Source organism: Trachurus trachurus, assembly GCF_905171665.1.
Source record: "Trachurus trachurus genome assembly, chromosome: 12".
Taxonomy (NCBI): Eukaryota; Metazoa; Chordata; class Actinopteri; order Carangiformes; family Carangidae; genus Trachurus; species Trachurus trachurus.
The window spans coordinates 14,927,832-14,944,249 of record NC_139908.1 but is presented as its reverse complement, the minus strand read 5'-3'; the positions used below and the strand labels follow the sequence as shown (position 1 = coordinate 14,944,249).

At 40.9% G+C, this 16,418-nt stretch overlaps 2 protein-coding genes across 2 annotated transcripts in view; one reads left to right on the top strand and one right to left on the bottom strand.

The window, feature by feature from the left end:
* Window positions 1-16,418, bottom strand: part of zmat5 (zinc finger, matrin-type 5) — a 346,127-nt gene that overhangs the window by 197,222 nt on the left and 132,487 nt on the right. The gene's annotated exons all lie outside the window — the stretch shown is intronic.
* The window catches only part of pdlim5b (PDZ and LIM domain 5b), a 36,347-nt gene that overhangs the window by 120 nt on the left and 19,809 nt on the right, over window positions 1-16,418 (top strand). Inside the window, exons 2-3 of the mRNA XM_083983694.1 lie at window positions 4,891-4,996; window positions 15,274-15,425. Of these exons, the coding sequence (XP_083839820.1) occupies window positions 4,898-4,996; window positions 15,274-15,425 (251 nt within the window). The 5' untranslated portion in view covers window positions 4,891-4,897. The remainder of the gene's footprint in view (window positions 1-4,890; window positions 4,997-15,273; window positions 15,426-16,418) is intronic.

Here is a 16,418-nt window from a genome sequence, read left to right as displayed (position 1 = left end):
CTTTTGAAAACTGTTTTTTTTTTTTTTTACCGCTTTAGCTCACCACCGTGTTAACAAAAGTAGCAGTTTCTTACAACATTTTATCCAAAGTTGCTCTAACAGCTTCTACAGAAATGAACGAGTTGTTGCACTGCTGCTGACAGTTACACATTTATCTTGACTTGGCTTTAAAAGCAGGAACAAGTGGGCTGAAAGTCTGTTGGAGAAATGAACTAATGTGTGCGGGACATGTGTTTAATGTCACACCCACTTAGCCAACTAAAGACAAATTAACGTTCAGTTTCCGTGAGAAAAAGGAGTCGCAGACGCTACTACTGTACATTCTCCAAAGGCAACATGAGGGAGGAAGATTTTGGACAGTTATTACTTTGTCCCATGACTATAACTAAAGCTAAAATGTTATTTTATAGTATAACCTAATGGTTTAGTTTAATACACTCTGAGGTGAGGCAAAAAAAGAAAAAAAAAGAAATGCATATTGAGAATACAGAGTGATGTTAAACAGACAGAAATGAGTTGTCATTTGTAACAAGAGCACATGGGTTAACTGTTGATTTAGAGCAAAAACGTTTAATCAGCTTGTTCATAAAAAAGACTCCTATAAAGTAAAGGCTGGAACAAGTTGTCCCACTGACAGCCTATAAACCAAGGATACAAGCAGTGTTTTTATGTTTTAAGATGGTGAAGTAGAACAAAAAGAAAGGAAAATCTTTATTTTGGTCATTTATTTGAATGGAATATAATTTATTTAGTAATAAGAAATGCTGTATATGAAACAGTGTGCCTACTTTCTGCCTGTCCATAGATGGCACACTAGTTAGGTACAGTACAGTGAAAACTTACTCCACTCTCTGTGACTCAACATGTCCTGCAATGATGTCACCGGTAACAACTGTCTCTGGGAGCATTGTGAAATGAGCATGACGTCTGATACATTGAAGAGGCAGTGATGTTTTTTTGTTTTTTTGTCCTTCCCAGTATCCAGGGACAGTCAGCTCTGTTGATCTGTGTTACATTTCAGGACGTTTGTCAGTCTGGGGTGCCTTGAGTTTTTACAACTTTTACAACAAGCACAACCAGGAAGGCCCCTCAAAATCTAGTCAATTAATAAACCCTGCATGTTACTCCTTATCTTACAGCCATACTGTATCTGCTGCAGTTTCCTATTTAGATTCACTATCAGACTATTTTGATAATCTATCTGCTCAGTCACTTAAAATAACTGTCTGATAGTCTACTATAAGATGATATGAATGTCTGAGACTGTAGATAACTTCGTCAAGAGGCCTTATTTGTACTGTGCTGAAAGGATTGTGTTTTAATCTTGTTTTTGGTGTGAAAGTGCTGAAATATTCTGCACAATAAAGCACCATTATGACAGGAAGTCAAAAGATAAGGCCCAGAATTATGGTCCAAGTGCACAGAGCGGCGTTGGTGTGGGTGCTGCTGCGGACATTTCTTGTGCACAGCTCAACTGTTTCTCATTGTTTGGGAACACTCAAAGGTGTGTCTGCTCATGTCTATGCATGATATCATTAGGGATTGCAAAACAAGCAGTGACATGAGATGAGCCTTTAGACTAATGTTTGTTCTCTCTCCATATTAGGAAAAGAAATGCTGCTGATAAGCCGGTCTGACATAACTTGAGCCTGTGTGATATAAAATTCAGTTTGCTTTTCTTCAGCGTCACCAAGTACGTTTACTGAGATGCCCTCAGTTGGCCATGAAACCTAATACTGAAGGAATCTGTTGTGAACAACCAACATTTTTTTTAACAGAGCAATCCAATGCTATGCATCCCTCAAGGGTTGTTTTTTAGACAATGGGAGCATGTCCTTGGCTTTTGAATCAAAGAGAGTTTGATAAAAAACATTTTCCTGTACTTGCGTATGTCCTCAGTTTCCAATGTCACTCCACAAAATTGAGTGTCATTCTCCACTGATGTGAAAGATGTGACTGAGTTTCTTCAGCAGCTTTCACGTCTTTGTTTTTAAATTGTTGACCAGTGTATCTACAGCAGTGAAAATGGAAAAGCTTTAGTATAAATATGTAGAAATTTGTGCTCAGTGCTTTTTAGAGTGTTATAGAAGGACGTTACTCAGACAATGCCGCAGTGTGGTTGGAGCATGGTTGAATTTCTTGGTGACAGTGTATGGAAAATGATATTGGTTTTAGGCCTTGTAATTTTCCCTTAAAGTAAGCTTCTTGGCTCACCTCAACTCCAGTTCACCTTGAAGAGGGAGACAGCTGTCTTCAATTGGTTGCTGTCTTATTATAGACTTGCATATTCGGCATGTGTGCGTGTGTGTGTATTTTGTTTGGTACATTAGCCTGATTGTGAAAGTGCATAGTATAAATAGTAGAGCTATTTATATTTGCCCTGTGCTTCCCAGGTGTTCAACTCCTCCCTATCACTTTCACACGAGAGTTTCTTTCTTCTCCCCTCCTCTCTCTCCACACCCTTTTATGGCTCCTCCGCTGTAAAGAGCCTGTTCCTCTCCAGGCGTGGGGATGAGGAGACAGTGTGTAGGCAAAACCCTCTGATTTGATTTGTGTCTCTGACCAGGTGACAGGCTGCAGCAGGTGGTGCCGTGTCCCTTAGGGGATTTGCGATGGCAGCGTGACTTACAGTCTCAAAATGACATGCCTCTGGGATGACACGACATTAATATTAATGAAAAACTCATCCAAAAAAAGTATGCTTTCTCTGCACTGCCCAGCATGCATGCATGAATATTTTTAAATATTTTTTATGCTTCTTTTAAAGGCAGAGGATGACACATTCAGTTTCACATCCCCCTCCAACCGTGGGTTTATTATGTCCTCAGCAGAAGTCCACCAATGCCAAAATGAAAGAGCAAATAATTAAACGTTCCACAGTTACGATCAAAAATGTCTCTGTTTACCTCCAGTTTACTTTTCCAATGAGTTTAGTGGAAACACCAGAACTTTATTGCATAACAAGAGAACAAAATGTCATGGTGTTCCTCTTAAAAGTAAATTCTGATAACAATGCATTCATCTCATCGAAGTCAAACTCGGCTTTAACTCCGCATTTCCTGCCTTTGTGTCATAATTATAATGTACATACCATGCAAAGTTTGTGGGTATGTGATGTCATGCTTTTATATCAACAACCACCCTTCCTGTTGGGTGGCGGAAAGGTGATATATTTCCTCTTGATCTGTGTTTTTTTTAACCTGTACACAGACAGAGACAGCACTTACACAGATTCACTCCAGCGTGGTTGCTCGACACCCACACTACACACCACACACTCTCTCTCTCACTACAAAGTGTGTTCTGCAAACATAGTATTCCAATTTCCGCAGTCATCAACCAAATAAATTTGATAATGTACTAACTCTTAACATGTGACTGCACTTAACCTCAGTCTTGCTTCCAATAAAGAGCTTGCAGTTTCAATTTTTCAGGGGGAAAAGGAATGCATGACAGTCAAGGGCTTAAACCAGTGAAACTCAATAGTGCATGAAATATTTTTTACGGCCCTTGCTGTGACTCACTTTTGGAGCTGTCCATGTAATTTGCATGCACATGTGCTTAATCAGGATATGGCATTTGTATCCATCCATGAGGTAAAGTAGGTGTCGGTCCATTTTGCCAACAAGTTGTTAGAAGTTGCGGCAACGCGAGGCGAACCTGCCCTCCAATGAAACGTTGAGCTGGCAGCGAAGTGAAGCTGAGCTCTAACAAGTCTTTAGCCATCCAGGGCGTGTCTTGTCTTTGACTGTGTCCCTGTGTGGAGTCGACCCAACAGCGCAGTTGTCTGGGGAAAAGGCCAACGCTCACTCTGTTACACACTAGAATTTAACGAGGGTTTTAGCAAGATGTGAATACATGCTGGTCATTTTATTTCAGGATTTTCAGTCTCTAAATCACCATTTCTAAACCCCAGGAATGAGTGTAAAGGATGATGCAGGGCTCAGTGCTGTTCACTAGAGCATGTCTTAGCCTACTGCGAAGATTAGAAACCAAAACTTTGCCCGGTCTGTTGGAAAAAATGAGGGATGATTCTTTTGCTTTCCGAGGCCTAATTGTCAAAGTGGTTCACATGCCTCTGGTTCGTTGTAAGGACAGTATTATTATATTTGCACATTTGTAAAACTATGCCACTATTTGTCAAAAATAGTCTGGTGTTCATTTGGTCCCTGCTCTCTGTTCTTGTTTTTGTTTTGTTTTTAACCACAAGAATATCATTTGTCTCCGTCTGGGCCTCTGTGTATCTTTCGTCAGAGATAAATTCTCATCAGCGGGTTCAGTGAAAGGACACTGAAACGATCAGTCTAAAGTGCAACTCCTGCGCTGATCTGAGATTCGTGTTAAGTAAACAAAGGATTATCAGTGTTTATGTGTCGTGTCTCTCACTTCCTCCTGTCATTTTTTTTAACTGCATCAAAATATTTTAACACCCTCTCATTGGGAGGTTATTAAATCCTGCGATTCACGCCTCACAAAAATAATCTGTTATGTCTTCACTTTCCATTTCAGAATATCCATCAAGCACTTAAGAAAATTTACTCTGTACAGTATATTACACAGGCTCACTGTTAGGCCCATTGTGCATTATATTACCTATTTCCTGAGACATGCTGTGAAGCTGTCTGCAGAAACAGTTTTGGATGAAGACTATTATTGTTAATGTAAGCCATAAGACTTTGATATTTTAGCTGCATCCCTTCTAGGGAGATATTGTGTGAAGGAACTGGAAGAGTGGACTTTTTTTTCCTTTTTTACAGTGTTTATGGCTCACTGTGATGGAAAACAAGCTGCAGCACCTTGAAAAGAATAATCTTCGCCTGTCTCACTTTGAAGTCACATCCATGTTTATATGCACAATTGAGTGTCAAATGTCTGTTGCTCTGTCTGTAGGTGAATCATGAGCAGCAGCTACACCGTCTCCCTGGCTGGCCCTGCCCCCTGGGGCTTCAGACTGCAAGGAGGGAAGGACTTCTGTCTGCCCCTCACCATCTCACGGGTGAGTGGAACACACACAAACACGCTGACGCACTCACACGCCACTTATGTACCCTTCACTTCATGACAGTCACCTCTGAGGAATGCTATTCATGCTCACTATGCCATTCGCCCAGTCGGTGATGAAGTGCTTGTACCATTCATCACCTGTGTGACACTCATTGCTGGATTTAGACACCTTCTCAAACAATTCATGGCCCCTGTTGCTCAGCGCCCCATGGCCTTGACCAGCCTACAATCATAACTATTGACATAATAATGTTACATAACTGAGCTTTAACCACAACATCCGTCAATTTTAAAGGGGAAAAAAAAAATTCCCTTGAACGGCCATTCAGGATATATTTGGCGGATTAAACCGGCAGCTGTTAACGGCTGCTGTCATTTTGGTCATTCAGATGAGGGATAGTGCTAAGTGACTTGGCCTTTGTCCCTGGCGTTAGTCTTAATGTGAGACGCAGGAGACCGGGCCCTGCAGAACCTGTCCTTAAACAGCCCATCACACTGAAACTCTAGAAAGCCACAGCGGTTCTGTAATGACTGCTTGGGACTTTGAGCGACATACTGTAAACTCCAAATGAGCTGACCAGGTTATGTCGAGGCCAGAGGTGGGAGAAGAGCTGCTGGGACAGGTCCTGCCTCAGCCTATACTGCACACATGGCACAGTAGTTACACACTGTTTATGTTCAAGGCGTGTGTAAACCACTGTGACTGTTGCATAGGTTTAAGGAAGTGCAATGCAGGATACTATTGCAGGCAGCCTTTTCTGACCTGAGGGTATCTGAAGTGTCTTAATTATACTACCAGACGTCTTGTCAAACAGGATTATAAGCAGGCAGCTTGTCTTCTCCCGGTGTGGTCTGTGTTTGAAAAGAACTGTCTCCTTGAGCAGTGTTTTTCAGTTCCTGCCGCTTCCTGTTATGTAATTGTAATCTCTAAGTCATGACCAAGGTCAGTGACTCTGTTTATTTGTCATTGGCGGGATCAGTTACAAAATTTTGAAACTTACGTGTTGAGAAGGGAAGTGACTTTTTCTCAAGTGGAGATGTGACTGTCTGTGTTTGGACGTAGTCACTCTAAAGAGTATGAGAAGGCCAACATAGCTGCTGAGACTATTTTTATGCCTTGGCTTGCCACTATGATAACAATGGTACCTAGGACATTATGTTGTCGTAGCTGTCAGTAGACATCTTGTCATCATATCTCAAAAACAATACGTGAATGAAGGACCCCCACACTTGCCACCTGATTAGATTTTTTCATATCTTCGTCTATAAAAATAGAAAAAACTTTGAACTGCCCAGAGAGGAAGAGGAAATCAGCATCAAATTGGCCATTTGCCTCCGCCTCTTTCAACTTTGCCATCGACCAATGAAGAAACATCTGCTAAGAATTTTCTACAGCCAAATGTATTTCACTTCAAATTCTTAAGGGCCTACAAAGGGGCAAAGATCCTAATTTCACACAAGGTTTGACTGTTTAGACGTTTCTTCGTGAGAGTTGGGACAATGCAAACTTTCAGTCGAGACATATTGTGTTTGCAATATGCACACACCGATGTGTAAAACTCACAGGAGGAATTAAAAGCAGATGGGAACCCGACCTCTGACTGTGATATTTGTAGGGATGTGCCATGTCATGTTTTTATGGAGGGTTAAAGACAGAGTTAGACAGGTGAGCTGGGAAGTGTCAAAAAGAAAAAGCAGTGAAAAACACCTGACAGAAACTATTAAAATTCAAAGTGCATGGTATACAGTAGTTATGACAAGTTGTTTTTTCGAGGTTACAGTGGTGGATAGCTCTGAACCATGAAAGCGTTGAATACCTCTCTGTCCCGTATTGAGTCATCAGTGGTCTGGGGCATGCCACAAGCTCTGCAGAGCTGGGCAACATGACTCTCATTTCATTGGTCCGAGTCATTCCAGTGACATAGTTTCAGCCCCTGCGCATGACTGGTGAATGGCTCAGATTTCTTGTTATTGTCCAGGCGCCAGGGATAAGTCACCCTTTTGTCTATTTATTTTAGAATTCTTCTGTCACATACGGCTCAGTCAATACAATGTATGCTGTTATAGTAAAGCTGGAAAGCCTCTTTATCCATTCAGTTTGCATGCATTATTGCAAAATATGACAGATATCTTGATACTTGACCACTTAAGTAACTGTATCTGTAATCTGAAGTTACACGTAGGTGCACATATGGAAACATCTGCCAACAGTTTAACTATTAGCTCTGTTCCGTCATTAGAAGAATGAGTAGAAAATTGAGTAGACCACAGGCCTATTTTAAGGTTCATTAGATGCCCACAATTTTAAATAGACTGTTTTTTTTTTGCATTAAAGAATAGGCATATGTTGCTTTAACACAAAAGCTTATATTTGTTTTACTTAGATGGATGCGATAGCTGTGGAATAATGATGTAATGACATTACATATGCTTCCCATATGTAACTGATTCCACCGATTATCTACAGACTTCAAGGCTGGTTGCTCTTTTTGTCCTCATGCCTTGTTAGAGGAATATTTATCTTCGGTGGCTTTAATAACACTAAATCAATATGTGATGCAGAGAACTGTACTGTCTGTGAGCCATATGTATTGTGCATAATTGAGTTGTTTGTCACAGTATAAATAACGATATGATGTGAATATTCATACAACGCCATGAAAAAGCACATAGCTTAAATGAGTGTGACTCTCACAGTGTGATACTGAAACGATCTGTCGCAGGGATATTGAATAAGTTGATGCCACATATGTAAATTCTTATTTATCAGAAATGTTAGCATGATGCATCCTGTTAATATAGTTTTACCAATGCAGTTGTATTTGTTCAAAGTGAGACCACCCATCTCTGTATGGATGACGTCTGGAGTAAGGCAATAGTTAAGTACATTGATACTGTATATGTGCAAGTGTCAGTGTCCCTGCCCCTCCAGACTCTTTCCGCCCTTGTTGTCTGTGCTTATTCCAGCTCCTTTTTAGGAATTTCTTGACAGACATCCACATGGAAAGCCTCCCACTCAAAATTCTATTAATTTCAGTGGGAGTACTGTTATAGCATCATTTATGAAAGGTTATGAAAACTGTAAAAACACTAACTCCTCCATGCGTGTCTGTGTCTATCAAAGGCTGCTTACTGTAGGTCGGTAGGAGGTCAGCACAGAGAAATTTTCCTCTCTTTTTCCCATTGACCCCCAACTTCCCCCCCTTGTCTTTCGTATCCTTTTGTTTGTTGGTTTAGTGGCATGTAATAGATTGAGAGAACATTATACGAGCTAAGTTTAGCAGCGTGTTTGCAGTAGGCTCCACACCAGCCAGATGTGATCTTTTTCATGCTCCACCTTTATTGTTTTGATATGTTGAAGCTTCTTTCACTCTAAAAGGAGAGGAATGTGATGATATAGCGTATCAGGCCAACCCACAATAACATTAGGAGTAAAAAAAACCTGTATTCTTGTGTATTTATATTAAAAGAGATCCAATAGATCTGGACAGCCTCACTGGGCAGCTGGAAAATATTAGTTTCCATATTATAATTATGACAATATAATTGAATCTCTTCTGTTGATAAATTGGAAATTCATCATGAATCATTTCTCATAGATAAGTAAATATAGAGATGGAATAAAAATGAGGATTCATTTGGAACTACAACAACATGACTCCTTTTGAGTGAACCAGAAAACTTCACAAGCTCTGCTCTGTGGGTTTCCAGTGAGAAAAATAGAATTGTTGTTGTTTTTGCAAGTATTTCAGATTAAATTTGGTTCGTAACACCCTTCTCCGTGTTCTTTGATCTAACTGCAAACACATCATTTCCTGACCAACCATTCCTCAACATGGCACTCTTTCTCAACGCCTTACAACATTGTAAATCTAGCATATACCAAACATGAAGAGCTGAACGAAACTTGGCCCACACACTCGGCATACGAGCTTTAAGAAGTGTAATCAAGTGCGGATAGCTTTCAGTAACTCTTAGCAACCCACAGCTCAGAATATGCACCACAGCTCAGAATATGCACTTATGGGCATTGAGTTAACATTTACTATGTAGACAAACATGTAGATATCACGTAACACCTCAGAAAACACATTTTGACATAAGTGTATGTTGTATAGCTCTTATGGATAAAGAATTATGTGACTGGTTCTGTCTGACGTCGGGCCTAAATATTTGGTTCAGCTCGCATCCAGAAAAAATAAAATCAGCAGTGAAAAACTCCCCTGGCATTTCAGGAAACCAATAAGATAGATAGCTTGCGGTCTGTGCTGCATAGCTGCCAAACCGTTTGTCTGTAACTCTTTATCTGTCTCTTGTATTAAAATCTCCAGAGTATTTTTACATGGAAACTGAAATTTAATAGAAACCAGTAACATCTATCCATTTTCTTTTATCAGCTTCTCAAATAAACATTTCACAGGGAACTTTCTAATAATCTGTGATTCTGCACTGGGTCCTAAAGAAGTGTTGAGGTTACATATGGGTTTAACAGAAAAATGTTATCTGCAGTATGTGTTTGATCCCAGTTTGATCTCCCTGGTGTCTGTCTAAGTTTTATTAAGGCATCTGCTTTCAATCTGCCTAATGGTATATGGCAGAGCTATAAAGCATAACTAAGCTATCAGTTGATTTTGATTTAGATCGCCCTCACTACTTTTTGATTACAGATATTTAAAGGAACAATACACTTTATCTCTGCCTGAGATAGTTTGCTCCACAGAGTCTGAACTAAACTGTAGGTTTAAAGGCCCTGAACATGGTTCGTCCTCATACTGTAGTTGCTGCTTGGACTACAACCCACAATTACAGCTGTGTGACGGGGGATAACAGCTGATAACAGGTATTCCGTAAAGCACTGTAAAATTCTTTGCACAACTCTCTTGATACAAGTAAATGTAATCCATTAAGCATTTACCACAGTCCCCCAATGTGCAAACCATCATCTCCCATTCCAAGTATCTGTTAGTATTCAAGTGGCCTCATGAGTAATGTTGTTGTATCTTTTGAATGAAGCTGTGTTTTTCATGTCGTAGCTGCTGGAAAGCAGAGGAAAAGTGTGTTCTGCAAGTATGAGCCGTAACCTGTGTCGAACTGTCTCCCCAACACATTGCCATTCAGACAGTAGGTGTCACTTCACGATTATCTTGCACTTTGGCTTGGTTGCAAGCCAAGACGCCCAGACTAAAAAACCTGCAGGAGAGATGAATGAACCGTGGACGGAGTTAGAAACGAGTCCTGGCGCTTGGCTCCAGCCCCACCGTGTCTAAAAGCCCTTTCATATCATCTGCCTCCGCAGCGCTTGTCAGTCGGGTTTGATTCTGACCTGACTAAAGCACATTCAGTATTCAGTGTGGGCTTGGTACTGCTTTGTGCTGTTTTGTTTGCGTTGTCATGGAGATTTAACTAAGAGCTCCTATGTAGGTCTGCCTGGCATCTCGTGTTTTCCAGCAGACTGATTGATGTAATAAGAGACAGGGGTCAAACCATGACAACCACCGGCCTACCTCTGTTCGAGTGCGGTTAATTGGGATGTTTGGCTTGGAGGAAAAGAGTACTCACTGTTTTGTCCCCTCCCAACTGCTGTCTCCGCCGTTAGTGTGTTCCTCGCCTCTCTGTTCCTCTTTACTGTTGAAACAATCCCCCATTTGTGCAAAAATGTTGCAGGTGTGCAAGTTTAAAAGAGAAAACTTCTAGTCTCTTGACAGTAAACTTTATTTTTCTGGCCTCTACTTACGCAAGGCCCAGCAGGTTGCGTTGCGCTGGGCTGTCCAAGGTTCTCCTGACAGATTCATCCCAGAGATTCTGCAGGGGAAAATGTTTCTTTTTGATGAGCTTTACAGGTTAAGCACAGACAGTCTGTGCCGTCCGAAAAGGGGAACAGATACATTTTGTGATGAGCCTGGAAATTAAGAGACATTTCAAAGTCGTCTGTCAGCTTTTCGGACAAAAAACATGTCCAGCATTTTCCCATAAAAATCACATTGTTGCAAATAACGGAAAATTTGTAAGCATTTTGGTGTAAGCCAACTTCATAATTAGATAGTAAGAATGAGTCAACCTGTTTTAGCCTCTTGTGTTTGTGATGACATAATGTTAGACCCAAGCCTTCTCCATATAAGGTCTTCTATCTTAGTCTACCCTACACAGACATGACATGCATCTCACAGGCCTGCAGCCCCCACCACAAGACACTTCCTGTAACATGACTTCTCAGATGTGAAATGACCACAACCCTCTTCCTTACTCCATAATTCCACAGCAGACAGGAATTTACAAACTTAGCAGCAGGGAAGATGATTAGTATCCCAATAATGCCTACGTGTTACATTAACTATGTTACCTTACCCCAAAATGTGTCCAGTTTTTGTACTTTACTGTAGTGGGAATAGAAGTAATGTCTCCTTCTTCCATGAAGAGTGGTGCATGAAATTTAAAAATGTTTGACGCAGGACTGAAGCATAAATCAGTGCTTTATAAATATAGCATTGATCTATTTGGCGAAGAATTCCAATGTTTTGGCAGCAGCCTGCTCCATTGAACAGAGACTTTCTTTGCAGAGGCAATGGACGTTATAAATCAATTACTTAACAAAGCAGCTTTCTGTTTAAACAAAACCTATGCATCTTCTTCTTACTGATAATGAATCTTATAGAATCTTTTATTGGTCTTCATTACTTTATTAGCAAACATCTGCATCTGTATGCATTCAGAATGTGAGTGATGTTTTTATTATATGCCTTTATGACTGTATTTGATTATAGCTGAATAACAGATGGATTGAAGACACGTGGAAGCAATGGACTGTTAATTTTTTCTCGGCTTCAGCTGCATTTCTTGTGTTTTTATGGTTTTTAAGTTTCACCATCCCTCTGCAGTTTCTGCATCTCTTTATGATCAGACAAAGATGGAATTCTTCAACACAGACATTTGTACCACAGATATATTAAGGAGCTACGAAGCTAGTAATGACATAATCTCTAGTGTACCATAGGATTTGCCATAAACCCTCAGATAGTTCCACCAAGTGTTGTGCAATGTGCTGTTCGGTGTCGGAGCAGAGGCACTTGCATGTGGAGTGTGGAGCAGCCAGTCATTACCAGTAACTGCACAGCAGTAAAATCAGCAGTGTGGAGAGGACCGCAGCAGCACAGCAGCCACACCATTATGTGGCTGGAATCCCATTCATGTAAACGCTGTTGGAAAGACACTTCATTCATTTGAAAAACGTCTTTATCATCTGCCAAACGAACACAAAGCCCTTAAGCAGCCCACTAACTCCATGTGATTAAAGTTTTCCTCATTTATCCTGTGTGAAACTCCTGTTCATGACTTTTTTTTCCTTATAATTTAGCCCAGAAAAGTTTTAAATAGTAACTTTCGCTTTACACATTTTGATTGAATGCACAAATTGCATAATATGCAATATGATGGTGTTTGGTAAAGGCCCATTGCAAAAGCATCCTGCTCTCTTGAGAGAGCTGGAGTAGCAGAGCCAAAGTTCTAGTTCATTACTTATCTGTTCCCTGTCACGAGTGCCTCAGGCCTCACTTGATTTATATTTATAGACTGTGGATGCCAGGGATTCTTACTGTAACATCTATTTGTTTTGTATCCATGTGAGAAAGGCGGCGATTGAGTGAAAAAAAAGCTCTCTGTCTGTTGAAGCCTTTGGAATTAAACATTGTGAAGCAGATATAAAAACATACCTCTGTGAGAATGTTACAAGAGTCCTCTCATCACCTCTAGAAATAGGACGTGTAGTAGAGTTACCATATGTAGAGCTGCGTTCTACTGTCTTTTCTCACATCCCTACAAGGAGAGAGCCTCACTTCTTCTTCTTTCCACTCTCCTTCTCTCTAACGCACACTAACAGTCCCAGACATTCAGAGAAGTGGACAGACATGTCCCGAGGACGTGTTCAGTCAACAGTCCGTCTCCAGCTTCTCTCTGCCGCTGACCTCCGGGGCAGAGCCAGTGATCTCTGAAAAGTGCTTACGCTCTCTTTATTGGCCTGTGCACCGAGTTATTTTACTGAAAGTAAATGAGTCAGAACAGACACAGTAAATGCTGACAGGTGTGTTTGTGAGTGTGTGTCAGACGTTTGGGGTGAACAAGTGAGTCAGTTGTGAAGTTTTCTACGTGCCTGTGTAGTGAGTGCTCCGGCCTTTGTGAGTCGCTCTTAGCTTGTGGCTGCGCTGTTAGGTTTCCTAGATGTTGGTATGCATACATCAGTCGCTGCTATGCGTTCTACACTTCCCCTACAGATCGCCTTGATAATGACTCGAGGAAAGCAAGACCCCAGGAGAAACATGTCAGTCACTGTCGCCACCGCTGTCACTTCCTCATTCTTTCTCTCCCTCCCTGCCTCCCTCTCTTTTCCCCTACTTTTGTCAGTGTGAGGGTCGACACAATGGCACATTCTTTACGTCTCATTGGCAGCTTTTAAAAAAAATCTGGGTGAACTCTTTTAGAGTTACCTAACCTACACACACTCTGTGGGAGTGGGGAGCACAAACACCTTGTTGTGTGTTCATCTGTCGCTGAGGACAACTGGAAGTTAATTTCACAGAGGCTTATTATGGATTTTTTAAAGGACAGAGGTGGAGCATGCAATAGAAACACCAGACAAAATACACTTAGACGCCTCACCTGAGATGCCGCTTTTATCTCCATGTATGCCCTTCCCATGCCCCTGTATTTGATGCTGGAGGCCTCAGGCACCATGACCTCAGTTCTTTGGCGCAGCATAGAGATGAAAAAGATATGATCACTACACAGGCAGCGTGAAGGTAAACGAGTACACTCAGTTCTTTTTTCTTTTTTTTTGTTCCTCCGTGATCGCAGCCGACGTGGCTGTACAGGTTTTAATGTGTATGTGTGTGCTGAGTGATTGATGAGACTTGTGTAATCACTGGTCGATCACCACACCTGGTAGAGAGTCATCCCGTCGTCATGGTTTTATTACGTTGCTTCCCGTGCGTTACATGCACGTCTCAGCATGGTGGAGCGCTGACGAACATGAGCCCTGCTTTACTCCCTGGGAGACACCGCGTCGGCTTTTCAACCTTTCCTTCCATCAAACTCCCCTCTGGTGTTTTATACTTCTCATTTTAAAAATATTGATCTTTTCCATACTTAGCCATTTGTTATGGCAAATAGCAAGTTTTACGGAGCATGTACTAAACACAGAAAGGCTCAGAACCTGAAGAAAAACATTCACTCATATGGTCAGAAAAATGTTTTCACTGACCTCAGTGGTTGAGACAGAACTGGAGAGAGAAAAAACACTTCAGACCAGACAACCTGCGCACCAGCACCTTTCAGCACCACAATAACAAATGAACCACATGGCAAAAAAAAAAAAAAACCTGGAGCGGCTTCAAGTCTCTGAATGTTCTTAAGAGACTCAGCAAACGAAATTGATGTGGCCTGCAAAAATCTGAAGGGAGAACTGAGGATTCAAATTTACAGACATCCAGTCTCTACTTTTTTACTCTGACAGAGCTCAAGTGGGTCAGCGGGGAAGAGGAGAGGCTTCAGTTTCTCAAATGGAGTTGTGCAAAGCTGAAAGAGGCAAAAGCAACTCCAAGCTGTGCTCATTGGAAGCGATGCTCTTTCAAAGTCCCTTATACAGCATATAAATTATACAGTTCATTTCTACTATTTCATTTTTGATTAACTTGCAAAGTATTTCTTAATTTTTCAGAGTTACACCTATCCCCATGCATAATATAATTCAAAGTGAAATATGAAGCACAAATTCCATGTTTCCGTGATTAAAATTCAAACTTTGGAAAATCATGTGGTTTTGATTTGTGGTCAGTGGTCATTTGTTAGTGAGTCATCATTGTGGGAATGTTTTGGCCTTTTTTTTTAATGGGCAGATTGTTTTGGTGGATGTAGAATCCAGTCCCATGGATATTGTGAAGAGAAAGAGATGCCTATCTTATCTGGCAAAGGTTACATAAGACAGGAAACGGAAAGGAGAGTGCTATGCTTTCTGATTACAAGAAAAATACCAGCTCCATAGTACACACTACTGAGAATCCTCTCTCATTTATCTCTAAAAACTGCATTAACTGCAGAGCAACGTAAAACCCTGATGTTTCAAATGTAAAATCTGAAAATGTTGAAATGTTTAAAAATGAATTAATCTTCCTGTACCAAGAGGCAGAGTGTGTTTAGCAAAAGTCTGTGTGAGTGCTCTCATGGGGTTGGAACAGATGTTTGCTTATCTCTTTAATGAATTTAATATATTTCTAATTGCAGCTGACTGATGGAGGCAAGGCAATCCAAGCCAACATGAGCGTCGGGGACATCATTCTTTCCATTAATGGCATTTCCACAGAGAGCATGAATCACCTAGAAGCCCAGAACAAGATAAAGGCCTGCACAGGCAACCTCAGCCTCACCCTACAGAGGTAACAGCTGCACACATGAACGCACACTGTCTACAATTATTACAATATAGTCTTTGACTTCTCTAGCTCGACAACAGAATGAATTGTTGACTTTCTTGATATGCCTACAGTACCTGTGTGTATTTAAGCCTACTTAAGGAGTTTGTACAATGTGCATTTGTGTATTTTAAGGTAATTTTCGCAGGATAGCAACGCGACAAACAAAAAGATATTTGTGCAGCAATAGGAAGCTCCATTGCCATATTTGGTTTATTTGTGCTGCCTTCAATTTGCCTTTTCGTCATTTGAAACAGATGAGCTTCTGTCGTGCTAATTTAAAACAGGTCCGTGTTCTGCCACCACAGATGCTGTGGCCCCGAGGTCCTGCAGGGAGTTTGGAAATGTTGAAAAGATGAGATTAGGGCTGTTGTTTCTTACATCAGATCCTATGTGATCTGATCTGTATTATAATCAGACTTGACTTGTTATAAAATATGATGTTGCCTTGATACATTACTTTGTGTTATGAAAAATTCTTTTTAAGACAAAGCAATGACATTTTCGAGACTTTTATTGAACACATTTAGTGCAGATCTGCGTTGACGGTTAAGTTCCAGTTAATCCTGCCTTTGGATCTCCAGGAAGGACGTGTTCAAATATGTAGGCTTAAATACCTCATTAGAAAAGCACCATATACTGTACGTTTCTGCTACTCAGTGCACATGGAAGAAATGAAGGACCATCCCATCTCTGTGTTTTTACAGTGAAGTTTTTAATTAATGGTTTACATATGTTCTTCCTGGCTGTATAGTGTCGGGCACAGAATCTGTTGAAGTCATCAGAACAGGCTTCGGCATCAGCTGCTCCTCTGCTCCAGACATCAGCAGAGGGAAGGCCCTGTTATTTTAGAGGCCTTGAGTGTATTTAGCTCCTACTGCAATATTAGCAGCGTCTTATATGAGACTTCTTAAAGCCCCCCTTTCCTTAATATATACTTCAAAGAAAATAAAACAG